Here is a 22,951-nt window from a genome sequence, read left to right on the forward strand (position 1 = left end):
GGTGTTGCTCCCCCTAAGAACAACACTACCAAGGCATACAGGCCGATCACCAAGAGTAACAAACAAAAAACATCACTTGACCTGCACAAGACCAAGAGAAAGATGGATGCACACTTGCTACTCTCTAAGACTAATGAAGTTCTTAATCTTCAATTAAGAACTTTACAAATCCCTCTAGTGCTTCAACTGCACTTGACTTCTAAATGTGAGCGTGAATATTTTCTAGCACGAAGAGGAACTCCTTGGAGCTTACACACACACAAACACCTCTAAAGAACTCATCGTTGCCCCTTATGCTGCTCACATAGCATTGACCGACTGACTCTAGGCAAAAATTGCCCTCACCAACTCACGAGTTTTGCTCCGGTGGTCTCTTCCATGAAATTTACACGAATCTTAAAGCACTTGGAAAATTAATTTTATTTTTTGCCCGAGTGGGTTTAGTTTGGGGGGGGGATCGAACTGCGCCGCCGCCACCACCTCAGTCTTGCACGAGAAAAATGGCGAGGAAGAACAGGAGTAGCGGACGGAGGGGGAAGTGACCTGGGTGTTGAACTTGGACCAGGCCTCATTAGGGCATGGGTAGGGCCGGACCCAAACTAAACTTACTCGGGAAAAATAAAATAAAATTTCAAATGCTGTAAGATTTGTGCAAATTTCATGGAAGGGACCACCGGAGCAAAACTCCCGGCCTTGAACACTCGAGAGAGAGTGTCTACAACAAAAGAGGGATTGTACTCTTGAGTTACAAGAGTTCTTAGAGTTCTTAGACTCTAAACCTCAAAAAAAAATTTCACTATACAAGAGAAACTTAAGAACGAAGAAAGCTAGAGGGCTAAGCTTCAATCTTCTTCTTCGTTCCTCCTTCAACCTTGCAACGTCTTCACACAATACCACACCATCAAATCTATATCTACATGTCTCTTCACATAAACCTCCGCCTTTGGGATCTTCGAAAGCGATGCCTACAAGGAGGAAGCGACGCCGAAGGCTCCGTCTTGCCGGTTTAGAAAAACTGAGCACGGTTTTCACTAGGAGTCCCGATCGACGAAGAGCCAGGAGGCAAATCGATGACACCCCGAGAAGGGAACGGCGAGCCCACAAGCGTCGTCATCATGAGCACCAGCAAAATGCCAAGCTAGGCTTTCCCCAAAGATCCTCCCGCGCCCTCTGCTATGTAGAAGGTTGCTGCCGTTGAGAGACAACAGTAGTCCAAGCCGACAACAGTAGCCCTCTCTTGTCGGTTGTCGCTGGCTGGAGCTGTCGCTGCAGTCTTGTCGCCCCATGCAGCCCCCTTCTACTGCCGCTGCTTCACAAGCCGCGTGGTCTCTACACCCCACGTCGAGGACACCAACAGACACGACGTCATGCCCACGCAGAGGCCGCTGTCTCGCCATCGCTTTGCTGGACCCGTGGAGCTTCGTGCCGCCAGCCGATGCCCTGGGAGATCTGTGCAGCCGGAGCCCACACCAACGGCGGGGTCAAGCCGCCCCGCGGTGCCTCCGCGCCGCCACACGCCGTCACCATCGGAGCCGTCACTGAACCACTCCCCCCGCTGACGTCCAGGCCGCGCAGCTTCCCAGGCTGCTCCGATCAACCCCTGAGAGCTCCGAATCCGAGCCCCGGGATACCGGATCTGGCATCTTGGGCTGCCACCGGCGCCATGAAAACATGCAAGGGCGACTCCTAGGCCGGCGAACAACCGCCTCAACTTGGGCCGCCCCCGCCGCCATGAAAATAAAGCCCTAAACCATTCTTCTCTCTCAACGCCAAACAATACTTAGAACTAGCTTATCCTTAATCTTCCGCGTATCTTTTCTACCAATACAATAAAAACCACAATAATGGGGCCAAAGAATACTATGAAAACCTATTATTGCACTAACTTAAGAATACCACTGCAAAATACACATTAGTCGTAATGATTATATTATCATTAATCATCAAAATCAATTTAGGAGCCTAGAGGCTCTTTCACGACTGTTGCTGGCTAGCTAGAGCCGTGAATTGGTTGGTGATAGTACATAGTAGGTGACATGGTACTAAGGGTGTAAATGGCAAACTTATCTTCGACGTTGATGCCCATTTGTATCAGCGGAGAGGATCATGCTCCAATTCTTAAGCCAGATTCTCAAACAGTAGTCGGCAAAATGGTTGATTTGATCGGTCATATTGGCAGTTTATATTTGCGACGAGTTTAATATAACAATACTTAAGGATTGGTGATCGAGCTAGTTAAGATCTCTGTCCTAAAGGCGAAGAAGAGTAACTGTGGGTCCGTTTGGTTGGGTGGCTAAGTAGCCAGGCTTCCGTAAGCTATCCTCGTCGCGTTTGGTTGGATGGCCAGCCGCTTTAGCCAGGCTTCTATAAGCCAATTCGGCCCGTTGGCCTGGCTCCACGAAAACGCGACGAGCGGGCCGTCTCCGCTAAGCTAGGCTTGCGCCAGCCCCTCTGCGCCCACCGAAACGACTCGCGCTCACCCTCCGTGCGCTCACCAGTCACCACCCCTGAACCTCTCCGCCGCTCCCCCCCATATCGAGCTCACCGCGCTGCCGGCGGGAGGCCCACGCGCTGCCGGCGAACCTCCTCGCGCGGGCCGGCGAGAGCACCTAGCGCGGGCGGCAGACCTCCTCGCGCAGGCCCGCGCGAGCACCCCATGGCGGCAGGCGGACCTCCCCGCGCGACCGACATCGAGGGAGCCCCCATGAGTGGCCTGCGGCGCGCCACCGCGAAGCCGGCGGGAGCGCCCACGCTCGGCCGGCGGACTGCCCGCAGGAGCACCCCATGGTGGCGGGCGGACCTCCCCGCGCGGTCAACATCGAGGGAACCCCCACGAGCGGCCCGCGGCGCGCCACCGCAGCCGGCGAGAGGACCCACACACGGTCAGCGGAGCTCCTCGCTGGAGCACCCAATGGCGGGGGACGGACCTCCCTGCGCGGCTAGCGTCGAGGGAGAGGCTAATGGCAGGGGGCGGACCTCCCTGCACGGTCCCTGCGCGGCAAGCGCGGACCTCCCTGGAGCACCCCATGCGGTGGTGCTCGGGCTCCAGCCATCATGGCCTGCAGCTAGCACCGCACCTCGCCGTCGTCATCGAGGTCGACCAGCGAGAGAAACAGGATTGGTAACTTCACCCAACATCCAAGACACGGTAATCATATCAAATGTACAGGCAACCAAACACAATCTCAAACTAGCCAGGCTTGAATTGATCAAGAAACCAAATACGAGTGGTTGACTAATATTAGACACGCTTGGAGTGGCCTGGCTCCATATTCTAGCCAGGCTAGAATAAGTCGAGAAACCAAACAGACCCTGTAGCTCTGAGATCAAAGGCAGGTATTGCGTCGGTCCGCCTGAACAAGAGGAAATTAGCATGCCAGGCCAAGTCCAGGGCGCTGTTGGAGGTAACATACGCGAGTAGGATTAGATTTATCATCATCATCATAGAAGGTGGTGCCCGGTGTTGGTGTTTTATTGGGCCGTCATTTTTAAGAGGCCCAGTTTGCTTCACGAGCGTGCGCGAGTACTCATCTGTTTTTGCGAATGTATGCTCCGTGCCTTTTTTTACTTTTTATTATTTTATAATTACGAGATTGAATAAATATAATTTTTTTAATATACATTACAACTCAAACATTCATATGCACTCGCTTTTACCTCTACGAACGCATGAGCGCAAATCTAGCTATATGAACATCTTCAAAAACTAAACCAGCAAATCTGAAAACAAAACAAATGAAAGCACAGCTATTACGGAATCTAATGGGAAAAATAGATATGAAAAAGAGAAATCAACTTAATATCTAGGTGGTGACGTAAGTGCGTGGAGTCTGGAGACAATTAATAGCACAGCTATTACGGAACAATTTGGTGGACACCAGGCAGATGGGTGGCATCGGAGATGGGGTCGCACGGGGACGGGGGCTCTCATGGTCATGGACCGGGGTCCGTCTGATTTTTTTTCCAGGACACCCCACCTGCCACAAGCCCGTGCCCAGCCCACCGCTTGCGCTTCGTCAACTCCTCGAGAGCGCGCCTTCGCCGAGAAGGCACTGCACCTGCCTCAGTCGCCAGCCAGCCATGGCGTCGGAGTCGGGCCCTGGCGCCACGGACCCGCTCCTCCCCCGCCGCCGCTCGCCGTCCAAGGGCGGCTGGAAGTCGGCGCTCTTCATAATCTGTAAGCCATGATCTCGCCCAGCGCGCACTCGACCTCGATCCGATTCGATGATTCTCGCCTTACCGGTGAAAGAGCCGCGCGCGCGCTGCAGGGGTGGAGGTGGCGGAGCGGTTCGCGTACTACGGCATCTCCTCGAACCTGATCAACTACCTGACTGGCCCGCTCGGCCAGACCACGGCGGCGGCGGCGGCGGCCGTCAACGCGTGGTCGGGCGCCGCGGCCATGCTGCCCCTGCTCGGTGCCGCCGTCGCCGACTCCTGGCTCGGCCGCTACCGCACCATCGTCGCCTCCTCCGTGCTCTACATCATGGTCAGCTCCACCCCCCCTCCTCTTCCTCCTCGATCTCACCATCTCGCTGAACTTCTCTCTCTATCGCGTGCATATTTTCGGCATATTTTATTGGTTCCAATTTCATCGCGTGCATCACTTTCCGCTGTCATGTCATCCAGCGCAGTATAGTGTAGAGAAATTCCTCACGAGAGGCGCATGGGAGAAATAAAGCCGCGCAGCGGTGGGAGAAATAATCCGTCGGGATAATTTTCATTGGGAGCGGATAGATTCAGAGAAGCAGACAAGTAATGGTTGGCATGAGCCAAGCTGACGCCCATGCAGATGCAATCTGCTTTCCCACACTTCACACTTCGCTGGCCTGTTTGGTTGCTTCCTAGAAACAGCTAATTAGGGATATTAAATAAAAGTAATTTACAAAACTAACTACTGAATCCCGGGCTAAAAACCTTGAAAAATCTAATAAGATTTTTGATCGCGTGATTAGAGAATGATTACTGTAGTCAATCATCAATTAATTATTATAATTAGATTCACCGCGAAAAATTACACTAATTTGTGAAGAGATTTTGTAATAGACTGCATTAGTATTACAGATATCAGCAAATTAACCGTACCATTAATAGCTCGGCTGTAGCTGATCCGTGCGTTGTTCTGTCCGGAGTTCCGGACGCGTAGAAGCAAACCCAGCTGTTCTTTCGCAGAAGCATCTATCCTATTGTTTTGTACCAAAGGCCGTGTTTGGTTAGCCCCCTGAAATTTTTTTCACAAAAAGAGGAATGCATGTATGGAGTACTAACAAAGTTTATTTGTAAAATTTTTTATGGATGAGTGTAACTTTTCAAGACGAATTTAATGAATTAAGTTCCACCATAATTGGTTACAATAATGCTACAGTAACCGTCCCTAATTATTCTCTAATCATGCGGCAAAAGCCTTATTAGTTACAGCACATGCTACAGTATCATAATTGTGGAGATTGTTTTGTAATTAGATTTCATTTAATACTACTAATTAATGCTCAAAGGGGCATGAAAACCTTTTCACCCCCTATCCAAACATGACTAAAAGAAAAAAAGAAACGATAAAACTCTAGTATTGTTTTTCGTGTAAGCGTTCTGGACTCAACAGTCTACAGGCTACGCGACGTCCTTGTACTGCGTAAAAACTGCTCCGATTTTCAACATGACTGTTGCACTCCGCGTATCTTATCTGGAGAGGCCTTTTGGTTCGTTCAGCCGTCGTTCTCAGTGCGTCGGCTTCAGCAGAAAGGGTTGCCTTGTATCCTTCGATCAGCCCAGCCTGACAACAGAGGCAAATAAAAATAGAGAAGTATCGGCCGGTGGTCGCATTCGAATTAGAAACGGAACCAACGAAAAATGGGGAGCCAAGTCGAATCACGCCAAGTCTAATTTGGGTAACAATGGTCCGTCCTGCGTACCTTATTCGAATCATTGTTTCTCCAATAAATCATCGCAATAAAAACGTAGTACCCATGTTCAAAGAGTATCAAAAGTCAAACTTAACAAGGCACCGTATCTTATGAAAATTATTTTTTTTGCAATTTTTGAAAACTTCAATCAAACCCACAGGATCCTCATCCGATGCCTCCCTTCAGAGGTGGGGACATTTTGCACTTAGGTGTCCACCTCTCCCCCACCCTGGCCTGCGCATTTTGCACCGCGCCCCTCCCTTCGAAACCACCACGCGACGTGTCCGTCACAGACGCCACCGCCCTCGTCGATGCCCTAGGGCTTCTGCCGGCCTCCAACTACAACAGCGTTGCCGCCCACCACCTAACAGCGCCACCCTAGGGCTTCCTCGTAGGTTGCGGCGGCGGTCAGTCTATCTGCCCGCCAGAGAGGCGCTCGACCGCCAAGGGGCGACAGCCCGCGTCGTTTCCCGCCGAGGGGCGCCGAAGCGCTCGACTCGTTTCCCGTCCGCCATAGACCTGCCATCCGCCATGGAGCAGGGCACTTGACTCTTCTCTAGGCGGAGCGGACCTCACCATGGGTAGATGGAAGAGGGGTGGCGAAGCATCACGAGCGGCGGAGCTCCACGGGCAAGGGGCGGCGCCTCGTGACAGGCGATGGCCGGCGGAGCGCCACAGGCAAAGGGGCGAGGTCGGGGCGAAGGAGTTCCACGAGATTGACTCGGGGGAGAAACATGGCAGGGGCGATGGCCATTGGAGGGGAATGAGGTGGGGGGGTTTTCCAGAAAACAGTGATTAGTTTTGCTCACGGTGGGGGGGGGGGGGGGGTAAGTGCTAAATGAACCCACCTCTAAAGGGAGTCATCCGATGAGGATCAAGTGGGTTTAATTGGAGTTTCCAAAGTTTGTACAAGAGGATTAGTTTTCATAGGACGTGGTGCCACTTAACAAAGCGTTGTTGCATGAATACCATAATATTGCAGTCATGTGCAGTATGTAGATTTTCCCAGGATGTTTCTTACGACCCAATTACAGAATGCTTGAAATCCCTCTAATTTGCGTTAAGGCCTTCTCCCTCATTTTTCTGTCGAAATATTGCCACACGAAGACTTACATGTCTAAATTATTCACAAATTGTTTTTAGTGCATCAGTTATCGCTAAATAGTGCGAGCTGATCTTGTTGTGGACAACTGTCCCAAGCTTTAATTCTGCATCAAATGACCATCCTCCTCATCCAAATTTGGCGAATCTGCAGGGCCTTGGGATGCTGACGCTCTCATCCATGTTCCCATCACCTCAACAATGCGGTGTGGCCGTCGATAGCCGAGGGGCATGCCCGCCTTCCTCCGTCCAGACGGCCGCCTTCTACATCTCCCTCTACCTGGTGGCCATCGCTCAGAGCGGGCACAAGCCCTGCGTCCAGGCTTTCGGTGCGGACCAATTCGACGCGACGGACCCCGACGAGTCCCCTTCCCGGGCCTCCTTCTTCAACTGGTGGTATTTCGGACTCTGTGGGAGTGCCACCGTGACGATCGCGCTCATGAGCTACGTGCAAGACAACGTCGGCTGGGCCCTCGGCTTCGGCGTGCCATCCATGGTCATGCTGCTCGCGCTCGCCATCTTCCTGCTTGGCACGAGGACCTACCGGTTCTACGGCTCAGGAAGCGGCAACAACAACGGCGGTGCCGCCACGTTCTCCCTCGTCGGCAAGGCCTTCGTCGCCTGTAGGAAGAGGTCTAACAAAGCCTGGTCGGCGGAGCTGGAGCGCGGCGACGGTGAGCTCGCGGAGGACGCGGTGCTCGCGGAAGAGGTGAACGGGATGGCGAGGCTGTTCCCGATCTGGGCAACGTGCCTCCTCTACGGCGTGGTGTTCGCGCAGCCACCAACGCTCTTCACCAAGCAGGCGGGGACGCTGGACCGGCGGGTCGGGCCGTCGTTCCAGATACCCCCCGCAGCGCTGCAGTGTTTCCTCGGCGTCAGCATTGTCACCTGCATCGTGCTGTACGACCGCGTCCTGGTGCCCGTGGCGCGCAGGGTCTCCGGCGTCCCCTCGGGAGTCACGATGCTGCAGCGGATCGGCACGGGGATCGCTCTGGCCATGGTCACCCTGGTCGTCGCCGCGCTGGTGGAGATGAAGAGGCTGCGGGCGGCGAGGGACGCCTGCCTGGTGGATGGTGGCTCCGGCGCGGCGGTCCCCATGAGCTTGTGGTGGATAGTGCCGCAGTATGTGCTCCTCGGCGCAGCCGACGTGTTCACCATGGTCGGCATGCAGGAGTTCTTCTACGATCAGGTCCCCGGCGCGCTCAAGAGCCTCGGGCTCGCGCTCTACCTGAGCGTCCTCGGCGTCGGCAGCTTCATCAGCAGCTTCCTCATCACGGTCATCGACAGCATTACGACGAGGAACGGCGGCGCGAGCTGGTTTGCCGACGACCTGAACCGGGGGCACCTCGACTACTTCTACCTGCTGCTTGCGGCGCTCTCCGCGCTGGAGCTTCTTGCTTTCACTTATTTCTCGACGTCTTACGTTTACAGGACCAAGGCAGGCAACAATCATTGATTCATGGACAGAGGCATGCATATGTATATGGAGCTAAGATTGTGCATACTAGCACATCAGATGGCAAGAGCAAAAATAGAATAAAACAAAATTCCTTAATCTTCAGTGTTCTGGCAAAATCATAACGGACTATGTTTAGCACACAAACAGCACAATCCTTCAGGCTACAGTGAAAGAACTCTCAACCTTTGGGAGATGGTAAAGACAGTGAACAAGTACGCATTACAGTGAGTCAATGACAGCAACAGTATGGCCATAGGGCTCAATAACGAAGTCAATGTTGATTCATTGTGAAGCAGGCTATAGTTGCTAGCTGCTTCACGAAGAATAAAAATGTGCAGAGGAAACTTTATAGGGTGTGTTTGGTTCCCAATATGCCAAATTGCCAAGCCATATTTAAAACCGGCGGGTCCTGCCCAGGAAACTCGCATCCGCTGGGTTTGAAGCCAAAATTTTGCAATGCCATGGAAAAACACAAAGTCTGGACTTTTGCCATTTTCTTGCACTCAATTTGGAATTACCCAGGTTTTGGCATAGCTAAACGTTGTCGCTAGTTGGGGTCACAAACAAGATAAGTATTAATCTTCTGATCTTATTGGTAATTTGGTACTTCAGCTTAAGGGAACAAATCGATAAGTAACCTTTCAGCAACACCCTTGAGGCAGACAAAATTGTTCGACCACAACAAAATCTAACAAACCTACAAGTACAGCCGGTGCAGAGCAGGGGAGCAGCAGAGCTCACCTGCTGACCGCCTCACTCCTCGGGCTCGGCGGCCGGGTCGGCCAGAGTTGGAAGCACGGGGTACTTGCGCGAGAAGCACGCGTCGCAGTAGTCCCCAGCCTCGTCGCCGTAGATGCCGTGCAGCTTGCCGAGAGAGAGGAAGGCAAGCGAGTCGCTGCCGATCTCCCTGCGCACGCCCTCCAGGTCCATCCGGTTGGAGATGAGCTCGCCCTCGCTCGGCGTGTCGATGCCGTAGAGGCAGGATCCCACCACGGGCGGGCTCGCGATTCGCATGTGCACCTCGCGCGCGCCGGCGTCGCGGAGCAGCCGCACGATCTTGCTCGAGGTGGTGCCGCGCACCAGCGAGTCGTCCACCACCACCACGCTCTTGCCGGCGATGACGCCGCGCACGGGGGCGAGCTTGAGCTTCACGGCGAGGTCGCGGATCGCCTGCGTCGGCTGGATGAAGCTGCGGCCGCTGTAGTGCCACCGGATCAGGCCCTGCTGGAACTCGAGCCCCGACGCGCGCGCGAACCCGAGCGCTGCGTAGAAGCCCGAGTCGGGCACCGGGATGACCACGTCGGCGCCCGGGGCCGGGGACTCCTCGGCGAGAGTGCGGCCGAACGCGGTGCGGCGCTCGTGTACGGCATGGGAGAAGACGACCGAGTTGGGGAGCGAGAAGTAGATGTGCTCGAAGACGCAGGCGCGGCGGGCGGTGCGGGACGAGGCAGGCCGAGGCCACCGACATGTCGCGGCGGTCGACCACGACCACTTCCCCGGGCTGCACCTCCCGCTCGTAGGTGGCGTCGATGAGGTCCAGCGCGCAGGTCTCCGACGCGAACACGACGGCGCCGTTCCGGCGGCGGCCCATCACGAGCGGGCGGAAGCCGTGCGGGTCGCGCACGGCGAACATCTTGTCGGCCGTGAGGAACAGGAGCGAGTAGGCCCCCGCGAGGCGCTCGCACGCGTCGCAGACGCGCGCGAGCAGGGGCCGCGACAGCGACGTCGCGATGAGGTGGAGGATGACCTCCGTGTCCGAGGAGGTGTTGAAGATGGAGCCGCGGGCCTCGAGCTTGTTCCGCAGCGCCTGGTAGTTGACGAGATTGCCGTTGTGGGCGACGGCGACCTGCCCGAGCCGGTAGCCCGCCAGGAACGGCTGCACGTTCCGCAGCGACGCGGCGGCGCCGGCGGTGGAGTAGCGCACGTGCCCGATGGCGGCGGGGCCCGGGAGCGAGGCGAGCCTGGACGGGTCCCCGAACGCGTCGGCCACGAGGCCCAGCCCGGTCACGGACTTGAGCTTGCCGTCCCCGCCCACGGCGACGATGCCGGCCCCCTCCTCCCCGCGGTGCTGCAGCTTCTGCAGGCCGAGGTAGCACAGCGACGACGCGTCCGGGTCGCCGGCGACCCCGACCAGGCCGCACTCCTCGTGCGGGTGGTCATCGGCGTCCTCGTCGACGCCGTAGGAGAACGGGGTGACGCGGTCGGGCAGCAGCGCCCCGGCCGCTGCCGCACGCCGGCCGGAGCCGCAGCGCAGCGAGAGAGCGTACTGGGTCGCGGAGTACCTGAGTTGGTGCTGGTGGCGACGGTCGGTGTAGGGAAACGGGTAGGATACGCTAGCATCACTACCGCATAAACCCAAGATACTTGCGAGTAGAACATCATAGATCGTTACCACTAGACGCGCAGCGCAGCGGAAGAAGTCGCGCGTCGATGTAGAGTAAGTAGTCGATCACGTCTCACGAACCGAGCTCCTCGTACTTGATCCCAGCAGCCGATCAGCGCAGCAGTCGCAGCAGCGCCTCCACGGAGTCCACACGTACGGGGATGAAACGCCGGGCGTCGGTGTGCTAGCACCGCACGCACGGCAAGGGCGGCGGCCGAGAGAGAGGGAGGGGCGGCGGCTAGGGAGTTGGCGCGGCTCAGGTCATCGCCCCCCTAGCCCCTCCCTCATATATAGGGCGTACTAATGGGCTTCTATCTCATAGGCCCATTAGTAACCCTAATCCCTCTTGGATCAATATCCACTTGGGCCTTTAAACCGTATTGTGATGATGGGCTCTTGGGCATATCACCAACAATCTCCCACTTGCACTAGAGACAATCATACATGCAAGCTTTCCAACATTCCAAACCCCTTAAGTGTGTGACCCGTTAGGTTCATGTGTAGGTGGTCGTGATCGGAAATCATTTCCGAATCACAAGTCAATAGCGGCACCTAGCAGGGCATAGTGACTCACAAATACACATAAAGATCATATCGGCCGAACCATAGATATACTCATACACCGATCCCTTTGCCACACGATATCAGTCAAGCTCAAAGCGAGATGCGTGCCACCTTTGTGATAGCTCGACCATTCTCTCGATCTAATAGTGGATTATATTCATAACTAACCTTTAGTCATCATGATTAACTCTTTAATCACTTTGGCATGACCATGCACTTTCAAATCCAACTATCTCGAGGGGCCCCAGAGATATCTCTCCCGTTATCTAGGAGGGGCAAATTCCATCTTGATCCGCTCACATCCCATTCCATGTTTCATGACATACCTGTAAGCTGCTTTTGTAACTACCCAGTCACGGAGTAGCGTTTTAGCAGCCCCAAGATGCACCACTACACACAGTGAGAAACAATGGCGATCTCGGGTCTAAGGATTCAGTAGGTATAACACTCAAGAACAACTGATGCACATACAAAATAACAATCCCAACATTGTCTTGGAGTGGGTCAATCCAACACCATGTTCACCAACATGTGTCCACATCATTAATCCGATATATCCATATCCATGATCCGTGAAACATGATCATCAATTAATGCATGTGCTAGTCTCAACGTCGTTGTTGTCCCACACAACGACATAAACTAGGGATAATTTAGAATCATATCATTTTCAACAAAGAGTTTCACGAACAAGTCACATACTTGATAATCAATGTAAAATAATCATCCATGGAACAAATAACAATTATTTATCATTACATAAACATACTCATGACACAAAATCTCCCACGCACACTAGAATCACTGATGCAAGTATCTAATACCCATAGATCTCATGTGCGCCTCATGCTTTGGTTGTGGGAGAGGCTCGTCAACGGATCAGCAACGTTTGAATCCGTGTGCACCTTGCAAACCTTCACATCACCTCTCTCAACAAAGTTACGGATGAGGTGATACTTTCGCCACTATATGTCTGGACTTCTTAGTGTTCTAGGCTCCTTTGCTAGTGCAACGGCACCACTATTATCACAATAGAGGTCCACTGGACTGGACGCACTAGGAACAACACCCAAGTCAAACTTTCTGATCCAAACCGCTTCTTTTGCAGCTTCGGAAGCTGCAATATACTCGGCCCTCTGTCGTCGAATCAGCCACCGTATCTTGCTTGGAACTCTTCCAGCTCACTACCCCACCATTGAGGCAGAAAACAAAACCGGATTGCGATTTGGAGTCATCTTTGTCTGTTTGAAAACTAGCATCGGTGTAACCCTTTACAAGGAGCTCATCTTCGCCTCCAAATATTAGGAACATATCCCTAGTTCTTCTCAAGTACTTAAGGATACTCTTTACAATTGTCCAGTGAGGTTCACCGAAATCTGACTGATACCTGCTCGTAACACTTAGAGCAAAGGAAACATCTGGGCGCGTGCAAAGCATAGCATACATGATCGACTCTATGGTTGAAGCATAAGGAATCATACTCATCCTCTTTTGCTCATCAGGTGTCGTAGCACACTGACTCTTGCTTAGAGTAATGCCATGTGACATTGGCAAGAACCTTTCTTGGAATCTTGCATATTGAACCGATTCAATATCTTGTCAATGTACGTGTCTTGGCTCAATCCAATTAGCCTTTTTAATCTATCTCTATAGATCCTAATACCCAGAATATAAGCCGCCTCTCCTAAATCCTTCATCGAAAAACTCTTTTTCAATGAGGTTTTAACGGCTTCAAGCATTGGAATATCATTTCCGATCAGTAATATGTCATCCACATATAGGACCAGAAACACAAGTGCGCTCCCACTAGCCTTTTGTAAACACAAGGCTCATCTTCATTCTTGATGAAGCCAAACCCTTTGACTACTTCATCAAAACGAATATTCCAACTCCGAGATGCTTGCTTCAATCCATAGATGGACCTCTGAAGCTTACATATTTCCCAGCATTTTTAGGATCGACAAAACCTTCAGGCTGTGTCATATACACATCCTCACTTAGATGTCCATTAAGAAAAGCGGGTTTTGACATCCATTTGACATATCTCATAGTCATAATATGCGGCAATTGCTAGGAGAATCCGAACAGACTTTAGCATTGCGATGGGCGAAAAGGTTTCCTCATAGTCAACACCTTGAATTTGTCGGAAACCTTTCGCCACCAATCGTGCCTTATAGATGTGAACATTTCCATCCATGTCTAATTTTTTCTTAAAAATCCACTTACAGTCGATAGGTCTTACACTGTCAATCTGATCGACCAAGTTCCAAACTTGATTATCATGCATGGATTTTAACTCGGATTCCATGGCTTCAAGCCATTTGTCGGAGTCGGGTCCCATCATTGCTTCTTTGTAGGTCAAGGGCTCATCATTTTCCATCAACAATACATGGCGCTCCTCCGTAATAAGGAGGTTGAGCTTGTCAGTAGTGCGACGTGCCCTTATAGACCTTCGTGGGGCTGGTGCCTCAACTACGGGTTGTGCAACATCTTGCACATCCCGTGGATCTTTAGTGGGTGCTGAAACAGTTTCGGGTGTTTCCTGAATTTCTTCAAGTTGCACCTTGCTCCCACTAAATCCTTTTGAGAGAAACTCCTTTTCTAAGAAAACACCATTGCGAGCGACAAACACTTTGCCTTCCGCCTTATTGTAAAATAATATCCTTTGGTTTCCCTAGGATACCCCACAAAGAAACATTTGTCTGACTTTGGAGTGAGCTTATCTGACATCAAACGTTTGACATAAGCCTCACATCCCCAAACTTTGAGAAAAGATAATCCGGGACGCTTCCCAGTCCATATCTCATATGGTGTCTTCTCAACAGACTTACTTGGAACCCTATTCAGTGTGAACACAGCAGTTTCAAGAGCATAACCCCAAAATGACAATGGAAGATCAACTTGGCTCATCATGGACCTAACCATGTCCAACAAGGTTCGGTTCCTCCATTCGGATACCCCATTCCATTGAGGCGTTCCGGGCGGAGTTAGCTGCGGAATAATTCCACATTGCTTCAAATGATCACCAAATTCAAGGCTCAAATATTCTCCTCCACGATCAGATCGCAGAAATTTAATTGTCTTGCCTAATTGATTTTGTACTTCATTCTGAAATTCTTTGAACTTTTCAACGATTCAGACTTGTGCCTCATTAAGTAGATATAGCCATATCTACTAAAGTCATCAGTGAAAGTAATGAAGTACTGAAAACCACCTCTGTCTATTGAGCTCATTGGTCCACATACATCGGTATGTACAAGTCCCAACAAGTCACTCGCCCTCTCACTCTGACCAGTGAAAGGCGCTTTGGTCATCTTTCCAAGCAAACAAGACTCACATGTGTCAAATGATTCAAAATCAAATGAGCTTAACAATCCATCTTTATGGAGTTGTTCAATGCGCTTCTCATTTATATGACCTAAGCGACAATGCCAAATAAAAGTGGGATTCAAATCATTTGGTCTAAGCCTCTTAGTATTAATGTTACAGACAGATTTATCCTCAAGATCAAGAACATATAATCCATTCACCAATGGACAATGAGCATAAAAAATACCATTGCAAAAGATAGAACAACGTTTGTTCTCAATTACAATCTTAAAATCACCAACTTCTTCCAAACATGAAGAAGAAATAATGTTCTTGCTCAAAGCAGGAATGCAATAACAATTATTTAATTCCAAAACTAATCCGGAGGGTAGAGACAAGTGGTAGGTGCCGACCGCCAACACCGCAACCTTTGCGCCATTGCCGACCCGAACGTCCAACTCGCCTCTTGCAAATCTTCTAGTCTCACTTAGACCCTGCAACGATTTGCAAGTGTGAATCATCGATCCAGTATCAAATACCCATGATTCACTAGAAGATAATGCAATATTTATTTCTATAACATTTATACCTGAAGTGGAAGTCTCACTTCCCTTCTTCTTCTTCTTTTCCTCCAAGTACTTCTTGCAGTTCCTAGACCAATGTCCCTTTTCATGACAGTGGAAGCATTTATCTTCAGAAGTAGGGCCAGATTTGGCCTTAGGTGCTGGCTTTAGCTTAGAGCCTGAGGACTCACCACCGGAACTCTTTTCCTTGCCTTTACCTTTGGGATTAGGAGGCGTCCAACGCTTCCTCTTTTTGTTCCCCTTCTGAATCATCATCACATGATTGGGATTCTTTTTAATGCTCTCCTCTGCTGTTTTTAGCATCCCATGCAACTAACTCAATGTTTTATCCAAGCCATTCATCTGAAAGTTCATGATAAAAGGCTCATAGCTCGCCGGGAGCGACTGGAGAATAACATCAGTAGCCAAGTCTTGGTGAAGTTCAGAACCAAGTCTATCCAAAGTCTCAATGTAACCAATCATTTTGATCACATGAGGACTGACTGGGCTACCTTCTGCCAGCTTGCACGCAAACAAGAATTTTGAGATATTGAACCTCTCAGTCCTGGCTTGGTTCTGAAACATCCCACGCAGCCCCTCGATCATGGTATGAGCATCCGCATGCTCATACTGCTTCTGCAGATCAGGGGACATGGTGGCGAGCATCAGACAGCTGACATCAAGTGAGTCATTGCAGTGCTTCTCATAAGCTCTGCGATCAGCAGCAGTTGCATTGTCAGGGAGATCATCAGGATATGGCTGCTCAAGAACATACTCCTTTTTCTCTTGCCTGAGAACAATTCTCAGGTTGCGGTACCAATCAATAAAGTTTGTTCCATTCAACTTTTCTTTCTCAAGAACAGAACGCAAATTGAAAGCGGAATTGTTACTGGCAGACATGATCTACAACATTAAAGTAAAGCAAGATTTCAGCACTAAGTTTATGTAAAGACTTTCATTAACTGATTTAACAAAAGACAACCTACTATGTCAAAGTCATCTTCCCTCTAATGACATATAGTGGTTCAAGATCCATAATCACTAAAATTCTAGTGAGCTTTAGCATCACGGCTAGAAAATTAGTGATACAGGTAAGTAACAAATTACTAATCACATCTCTATGCGACTCTTGTTTGTTGGGTGGCATCCAATGCCCCGGCCCCAACCCTATGCCTTAAAGCCCAAAACTGTTTTGATAGCTTTGCTGAGTAAACCAATACTATGCTTGTGAATGTCCGACATCCACCCTATACAAAAGTGATAGCTGAGGGTACTCTACTTTGGTAAACCTACCACACAACGATCAAAATTTATAGGTGCAGCTATTGGTAAAAGGCATCAAAAACTCAACCTTTTCTGAGGGAAGCTATTCTATCATGATTAAAGTATCCACCATATGTAAAAGCATGAAAGAATAGTATGACAGGAAAATAAACATCACAAGCATATAATCATATTATATTGTGAATAGTATGGCCTCTTGCATCACAATGGGCACCATCGCCATGGCTCCAAGGTGACCTCCATTGCCATCCGTCCTGTCTTGTGGTGATCATCATCGCCATCATGATTGAAGCCTCCATGAAAAAAATACTAAGCTACTACATCTAATAGCTAGTGAAATAATTACATGAGAATTCAAACATCACAAGTCGACACGCAGGTCGTTATACAATAATGGTGCAACCTCAACCCGGTTGTGTTAACTTGCGACACGCAGGCCGCACAAATCATCACATACATCATCACATGACATTGAGGCCATACCATTCACATCACACCCTGCAAAAACAAGTTAGGCGTACGACGTGTTCTACCAAATTAGCGCTTGGGAAGCCGCTACAGCGAGCGCCCTGAAAACCTCACGGAATTACACAGATCGCATCTATGGAATCCCTATGAAAATCTCATCAGAGTGATCGCATCACCTCAAATCCGAGCCATTCATAATGCCTCAATTTTCACTAGGTCAATCACCTTGACCGTGCAAACTTTGCACTTGAGAAGACTGCATCTACACATGACCTTGATCTGTTGGTTCAATCTGCTGACTATGCACACAGTTAGTTCCGATGGTGATTCCAGCCGGTAGGGACATGTCGTATGCATAACAGAGAAAGAACACAAACTAATCTTTTGTCATATGCCGCGCAATCAACTCGCTCCAGTTTTAACCCCTTATGACCAATTGATCTAATCAAACCGTGCAAAAGTAATAGATCCAATCTACTACAACAACATATCACCTATATGCAAAAGATCCAGACCAAAAACTACGCAAGATGGCTCTGATACCACTGAAGGGAAACGGGTAGGCTACGCTAGCATCACTACCGCATAAACCCAAGATACTTGCGAGTAGAAGATCATAGATCGTTACCACTAGACGCGCAGCGCAGCGGAAGAAGTCGCGCGTCGATGTAGAGGAAGTAGTCGATCACGTCCCACGAACCGAGCTCCTCGTACTTGATCCCAGCAGCCGATCAGCGCAGCAGTCGCAGCAGCGCCTCCACGGAGTCCACACGTACGGGGATGAAACGCCGGGCGTCGGTGTGCTAGCACCGCACGCACGGCAAGGGCGGCGGCTAGGGAGGTGGCGCGGCTCAGGTCATCGCCCCCCTAGCCCCTCCCTCATATATATAGGGCGTACTAATGGGCTTCTATCTCATAGGCCCATTAGTAACCCTAATCCCTCTTGGATCAATATCCACTTGGGCCTTTAAACCGTATTGTGATGATGGGCTCTTGGGCATATCACCAACAGTGTGGTGGTTCGAAGGTGCAATTTTGATGGCTTCCAAGTCTATTTCTAACAATATTGTTTTAAATACCTAGCCCACCATGTTTCACAACTTTAACATGCACACTAAACTTTTTTGCAACATGCCTAGATACTCCATGATGCAAAACATGTGGATCTATCTTTGCCAACAACTCTAAATAAATGATGATTTTTAATTCATCCGAGTAGTACATCCTCTGTTTTCCCATTGGAATCTTCAAAAACAAATTAAATTTGAATCATGACCAAAGCTTTAGAGTTTAGACCTAAATAGTGTTCATGGTGTGCTGTAGCACATCAGCAAAATAAAATACCAACACCTAAAGAGTGTTCATGCCTTCATGGTGTACTATAGCACATCATATCCAACAATGTCAGAAACCTGAAAATCTCTATTGTAGCACATCCGACAAATGCATACACATGAAAATCTGCACTAGTGTTACTGTAACACCCTTGACAACACCATATAGGGTGTGTTTAGATCCCACAAAACCCCCCCTAACATCCAAACTTTCCATCACATCAAAATCACATCGAAACATTAAATATAGCAAATAACACATACATGGAGTACTAAATGTAGGTAAATAAAAAAACTAATTATATAGTTTTGATGTACGTTGCGAGACGAATCTTTTAAGCCTAGTTAGATCATGGTAGGACAATATTTACCACAAACAAACGAAAAGTACTACAGTGCATTACAGTGTCCGATGCGACTTTTCGCATCCTTTTCACTCCATCTAAACACAGCCATACAAGAAAACATGTAAACCGAAACCTGATCAGACATGACCTTTACACTGTAGCCATCCAAAAACTTAAAGCCGATTTCATATATACTTTGCTCTCCGGCAATTCCACCAACAGCGTCAGGTCCCCATCAACACCATAAACAGGACATTTTCAAGCTGAAACATTAGTCGATCAACACCACCATAAACAGGAAATTTAGGGGCAACACATGCGCCACCATGGTTCATTTGATCAGTGATAGAGGCAGAAAGGACTGTGGACCGATGCTGCTCCTTCAGTTTTGAAAACTGGATTCAAAACAGAGCCGACTGTGCTTGCATCTTGCGCAGCCGAAAAAAAAAGAGCCGAGGAATTTTTTAGCGCGGAGATTAGGCGTGGTAGCATTAGATTATACGCAGAGGGGAAACGGAATTAAGAAACTACTGTGGAGATTAGGCTAGGGAAGAAAAGGATGTTCAGCGTCGATCCATTTTCGATGGGGTCCGTCTGTGCATTAAAAAGCACAACGAGTCCATCGTGGTGGAAAAACAAGACGGAATTAATCGAGGAAAACAAATGCAGGGTTATTTCCGATCCCTTTGCTATAGTGCCAAGGTGAAATAATCTTATCAAAAGAGAATTGAGGATACCCGCAAGACAGAGAGAGAGAGAGAGAGAGAGAGAGAGAGAGAGAGAGTAACTAGGAAGAATAACACCAGACAAATCTGATAACAGATATATATACTTGCTAACAGATCCATCGATGAGCAGATGTTATATAGTTTCCACGAGGCATGCATGTGGTGGCTTACAACAACACTCAACGCGCTGGTGGGCAGCAGCATAGCCATATAGGTTCACCACCTTTTTTAGGTTTCTTGCAGTAGGCACCATTGCTCACAATTTCGTTCATCTCGCACACATGTGGGCAGATCTCCTTCGTACAGTAGTCCTCGTTCGTTGCTGGGAAACAAGGTGGCCGAGGCTTGCACCAGGGGCCCAAGCCTGCACATGCAATAAGGCAGCAAAAAGCAATTAATGTTATTAATTAATTAGCACTAAAGCAAGAATGGTTTGTCAAATAATCACTCGTCATCTGAAAATATCTGAGAACAAGGCAGTGCAGTGCAGCTAGAAGTATAGTAGGTAGGTACGTAGGGGTTCCTGCACGCCGCTTGGCAGGATGGAGAGTTGGTCGAAATCATCACAAGAAACACGAATGAAGTGGCCATCAAGTAGTGCACAATCCTTCTCATGCTGATGGCGGTATTAACCAAGAGAGCGCTTCTATGCTTTCCTTTAGCTTTTAATTTGGGAGGCAGCAGAGGTGAGGATGGTATATCACCTGTGAATAGGGACTAATCTGTTTTGGCATTTGTTGGTGCTTTTTAATAGAAAGAACACCTCACTAGGATAACGGCATGTACAATTCCTATCAAATTATATATATATATATATATATATATATATATATATATATATATATATATATATATATATATATACCTACATCCATCTCTATCTTTGTATGTCTGTATCTATATCTATTTATTTATCTTTATCGTTGTATTTGCATGTATATCTATATCTACATATGTACCTATATCTTTATCATTGTATATGTATGTATATGTATATCTACATACATACATACATACATATAGATATATATATGTATGTGTGTGTGTGTGTATTGGTATCTGTATGTGTATCTATACACTAGTAGATAAACGACCTTTGATCCAACCCCTTTAGGCGCGGGCAGGTGTGGGTCGGAGGCTAGCATGACATCAGCCACGGGCGCGGCGTAGTGAATGTATGTTCTTGTGATTGTGCTTGTGAATGTATTATGAATCCTACGGTAGTTGTGAGTCAATCTAATTCATATTCATGTGTTGTGAGTGAATCAAATTCTTGTGTTGTGAGGTCTTGTGCAAATTGATTTATTCAATGCTCGTGATTGTTCGTGGTGGAATCTGAGGTCAATGTTGTGGGGTCTTGTTCTTGGTTTGTATGTTCTCAAATTTGATTGTTTGCGGTGGAATTGAAGCTCGATGTGCTGATGGAATTGGATCGAGCTTGATGTGGTGAGCTGCCAGGGCAGCGACGGGGTGCTTTTTTTTTGTTTCCGCAAAATAGCATTTGTCGCGGTGGGAATACCATCCGGGATTAAAGAGGAGTCTTTAGACCCAATTATTGAACCGGAACTAAAAGGGTACCCTTTTGTCTCTACAGATTAGTATCGGTTGGTCTTTAGAGATTTAGAGATCTTTGTACTTTACCAACCGAGACTAATGCTCGGTGTTTTACTAGTTATATGCTACTACCCACCCGCTTATGAACGTCGGATCACAATCTGACGGCTACCAGCAGCAACATGGCAACACTGGAAACTTACCCTGCTCTCCCCAACAGATCCTTGAACTGTAGCAGCTTCAGGACCTCGTCCATCAACAGTTTCATGTGTTCCATCTCCGGCAGCACGTCTGTCCATGCCCGGCAGCTCCTCCATCAACAGCGGAAGCTGTTCCATTACCAGCAGGAACCTCCGACAGATCGTCCACGTACAACAGCCCGTACATCTGCATCGGCATCATCTTGTTGAGAACCACCTACACCACCGCAAGTCACCAGAAACTAATCCAAGCATGGACGGCAGTAAACTCTAACAAAATCAAACAAACAATGACCAACACCTTCATCAGTGTCCACACCATGCCACCATGTCATAAGCGAGTTCATATGCAGGGCCTTCCCATGCACTCTCCAATTTCATCCCAATCTGTGGGTGTCGATCTCGGCGTTTAGGTCAGACACATGCGCCTTCATTGTTCATGTATTTGGTCGCTGATAGAGGCAGGGAAAACGATTGTGGTTCCTTCAGTTCATGGCCAGGCTTTTTCAGTTTTGAAAATTGGAATGAAAACGGAAGCCTTGGCAATGGATGATGGTGAGTGCCTACAAATACCACTAATACCAACTTTAAAAGCATTGTAACAAAGCTCTTTTAAAAAAACTATATCAAACAAGATTTTTAAATCATATAAAGATTAATAAATAATAATTTTATATTTATACCAAATCTAGTAAATAAGAATTTTAATTTCAATAAAAATGATTATTTAGTAAAAAACTTAAACATACCACAAAAACTTTCATCCACTTTAAGGTATAATAAACCAAAATGCTTATGAGGAAGTAGGGGTGGTGATGACGGGTGGGTAAGTGCTACACGCGATTTCGAAAACTTTTGAGAACCGACAGAAACATTTTCCTTTGATGGAAATAATGGGTCTCAACCCTCCTGTCAAACTCTTTTGCCTGTCAGGTTGACCCTTTGTGAGGGGTACATATGTGTGTAAAATTAGGTGGAAATTGTTTTCAATTCTATTGCTCTTTATAGTATAGATTAGGCACGGGAAACAAAACAATATCCAGGATAGATTTAGTTTTCAATGAGTCCGTCCGTGCATTAAAAATCCCGCAGCATTGAGTCCCTCGTGGCAGAAAAACAGGATGGAAAGAGGCAAACAAATGAAAGGAGTAATCAGATGATAAGTAGTGTTATTTCCCTTGTTATGGTGCTAAGGTGAAATAACTCTTATCAAAAGAGAATGGAGGGAGTAACTTGGAAGCAAAACACCGATAAGATCTGATAACAGATACTCCCTCTGTTCCAACTTATATATAAGCCATTCCAACTTTCTTCGAGAGTCAAAGCATCTTAATTTGACCAAATTTATATAATATAGGACTAACATTCATAATACCAAATAAGTATCATTAGTTTTCTTCATTAAATAGATTTTCATAATATATCTATTTGGTGCTACAAACGTTTGTGATCCTCTTTATAATTTTGGTCAAACATAAAATTGTTTGACTCTCCAAAAAAGTTGGAATGTCTTATAATTTGGAACGGAGGGAGTACTTGCTAACAGATCGACAGATGAGCAGATTTTATTTAGGTTTCCACCAGGCACGCGCATGGTGGATTACAACAAGACTCAACGTGGTGGTGGGCAGCAGCATAGCCATATAGGTTCACCGCCCTTTTTAGGTTTCTTGCAGTAGGCATCATTGCTCACAATATGGCCGCTCACCATGCACACATGTGGGCAGAGCTCCTTCGTACAGTAGTCCTCGTTCGTAGCT

At 48.5% G+C, this 22,951-nt stretch overlaps 1 protein-coding gene and 1 pseudogene across 1 annotated transcript; one reads left to right on the forward strand and one right to left on the reverse strand.

Annotated features, from left to right (window-relative positions):
* Positions 1 to 2,812: 2,812 nt before the first annotated feature.
* Positions 2,813 to 8,657, forward strand: LOC120639829 (protein NRT1/ PTR FAMILY 5.10-like). Its single transcript, XM_039915766.1, has 3 exons — positions 2,813 to 4,177; positions 4,269 to 4,486; positions 7,153 to 8,657. Exons 1-3 carry the CDS (start codon positions 3,886 to 3,888, stop codon positions 8,452 to 8,454), a joined length of 1,812 nt encoding a protein of 603 aa, XP_039771700.1. The 5' UTR covers positions 2,813 to 3,885; the 3' UTR covers positions 8,455 to 8,657.
* Positions 8,658 to 9,026: 369 nt separating this feature from the next.
* Positions 9,027 to 21,268, reverse strand: LOC120639940 (annotated as a pseudogene).
* Between the last annotated feature and the right edge of the window lie 1,683 nt (positions 21,269 to 22,951).

The sequence above is a fragment of the Panicum virgatum genome, chromosome 7K (genome assembly GCF_016808335.1).
Source record: "Panicum virgatum strain AP13 chromosome 7K, P.virgatum_v5, whole genome shotgun sequence".
Taxonomy (NCBI): domain Eukaryota; kingdom Viridiplantae; phylum Streptophyta; class Magnoliopsida; order Poales; family Poaceae; genus Panicum; species Panicum virgatum.

Bases quoted from the DNA above. Each gene is read 5' to 3' on its own strand.
- LOC120639829 (XM_039915766.1), top strand. From the start codon at position 3,886: ATGGGTGGCATCGGAGATGGGGTCGCACGGGGACGGGGGCTCTCATGG. The intron at 4,178-4,268 runs GTAAGCCATGAT...CGCGCGCTGCAG, and splicing joins GTCGGCGCTCTTCATAATCT to GGGTGGAGGTGGCGGAGCGG. The intron at 4,487-7,152 runs GTCAGCTCCACC...GCGAATCTGCAG, and splicing joins CCTCCGTGCTCTACATCATG to GGCCTTGGGATGCTGACGCT.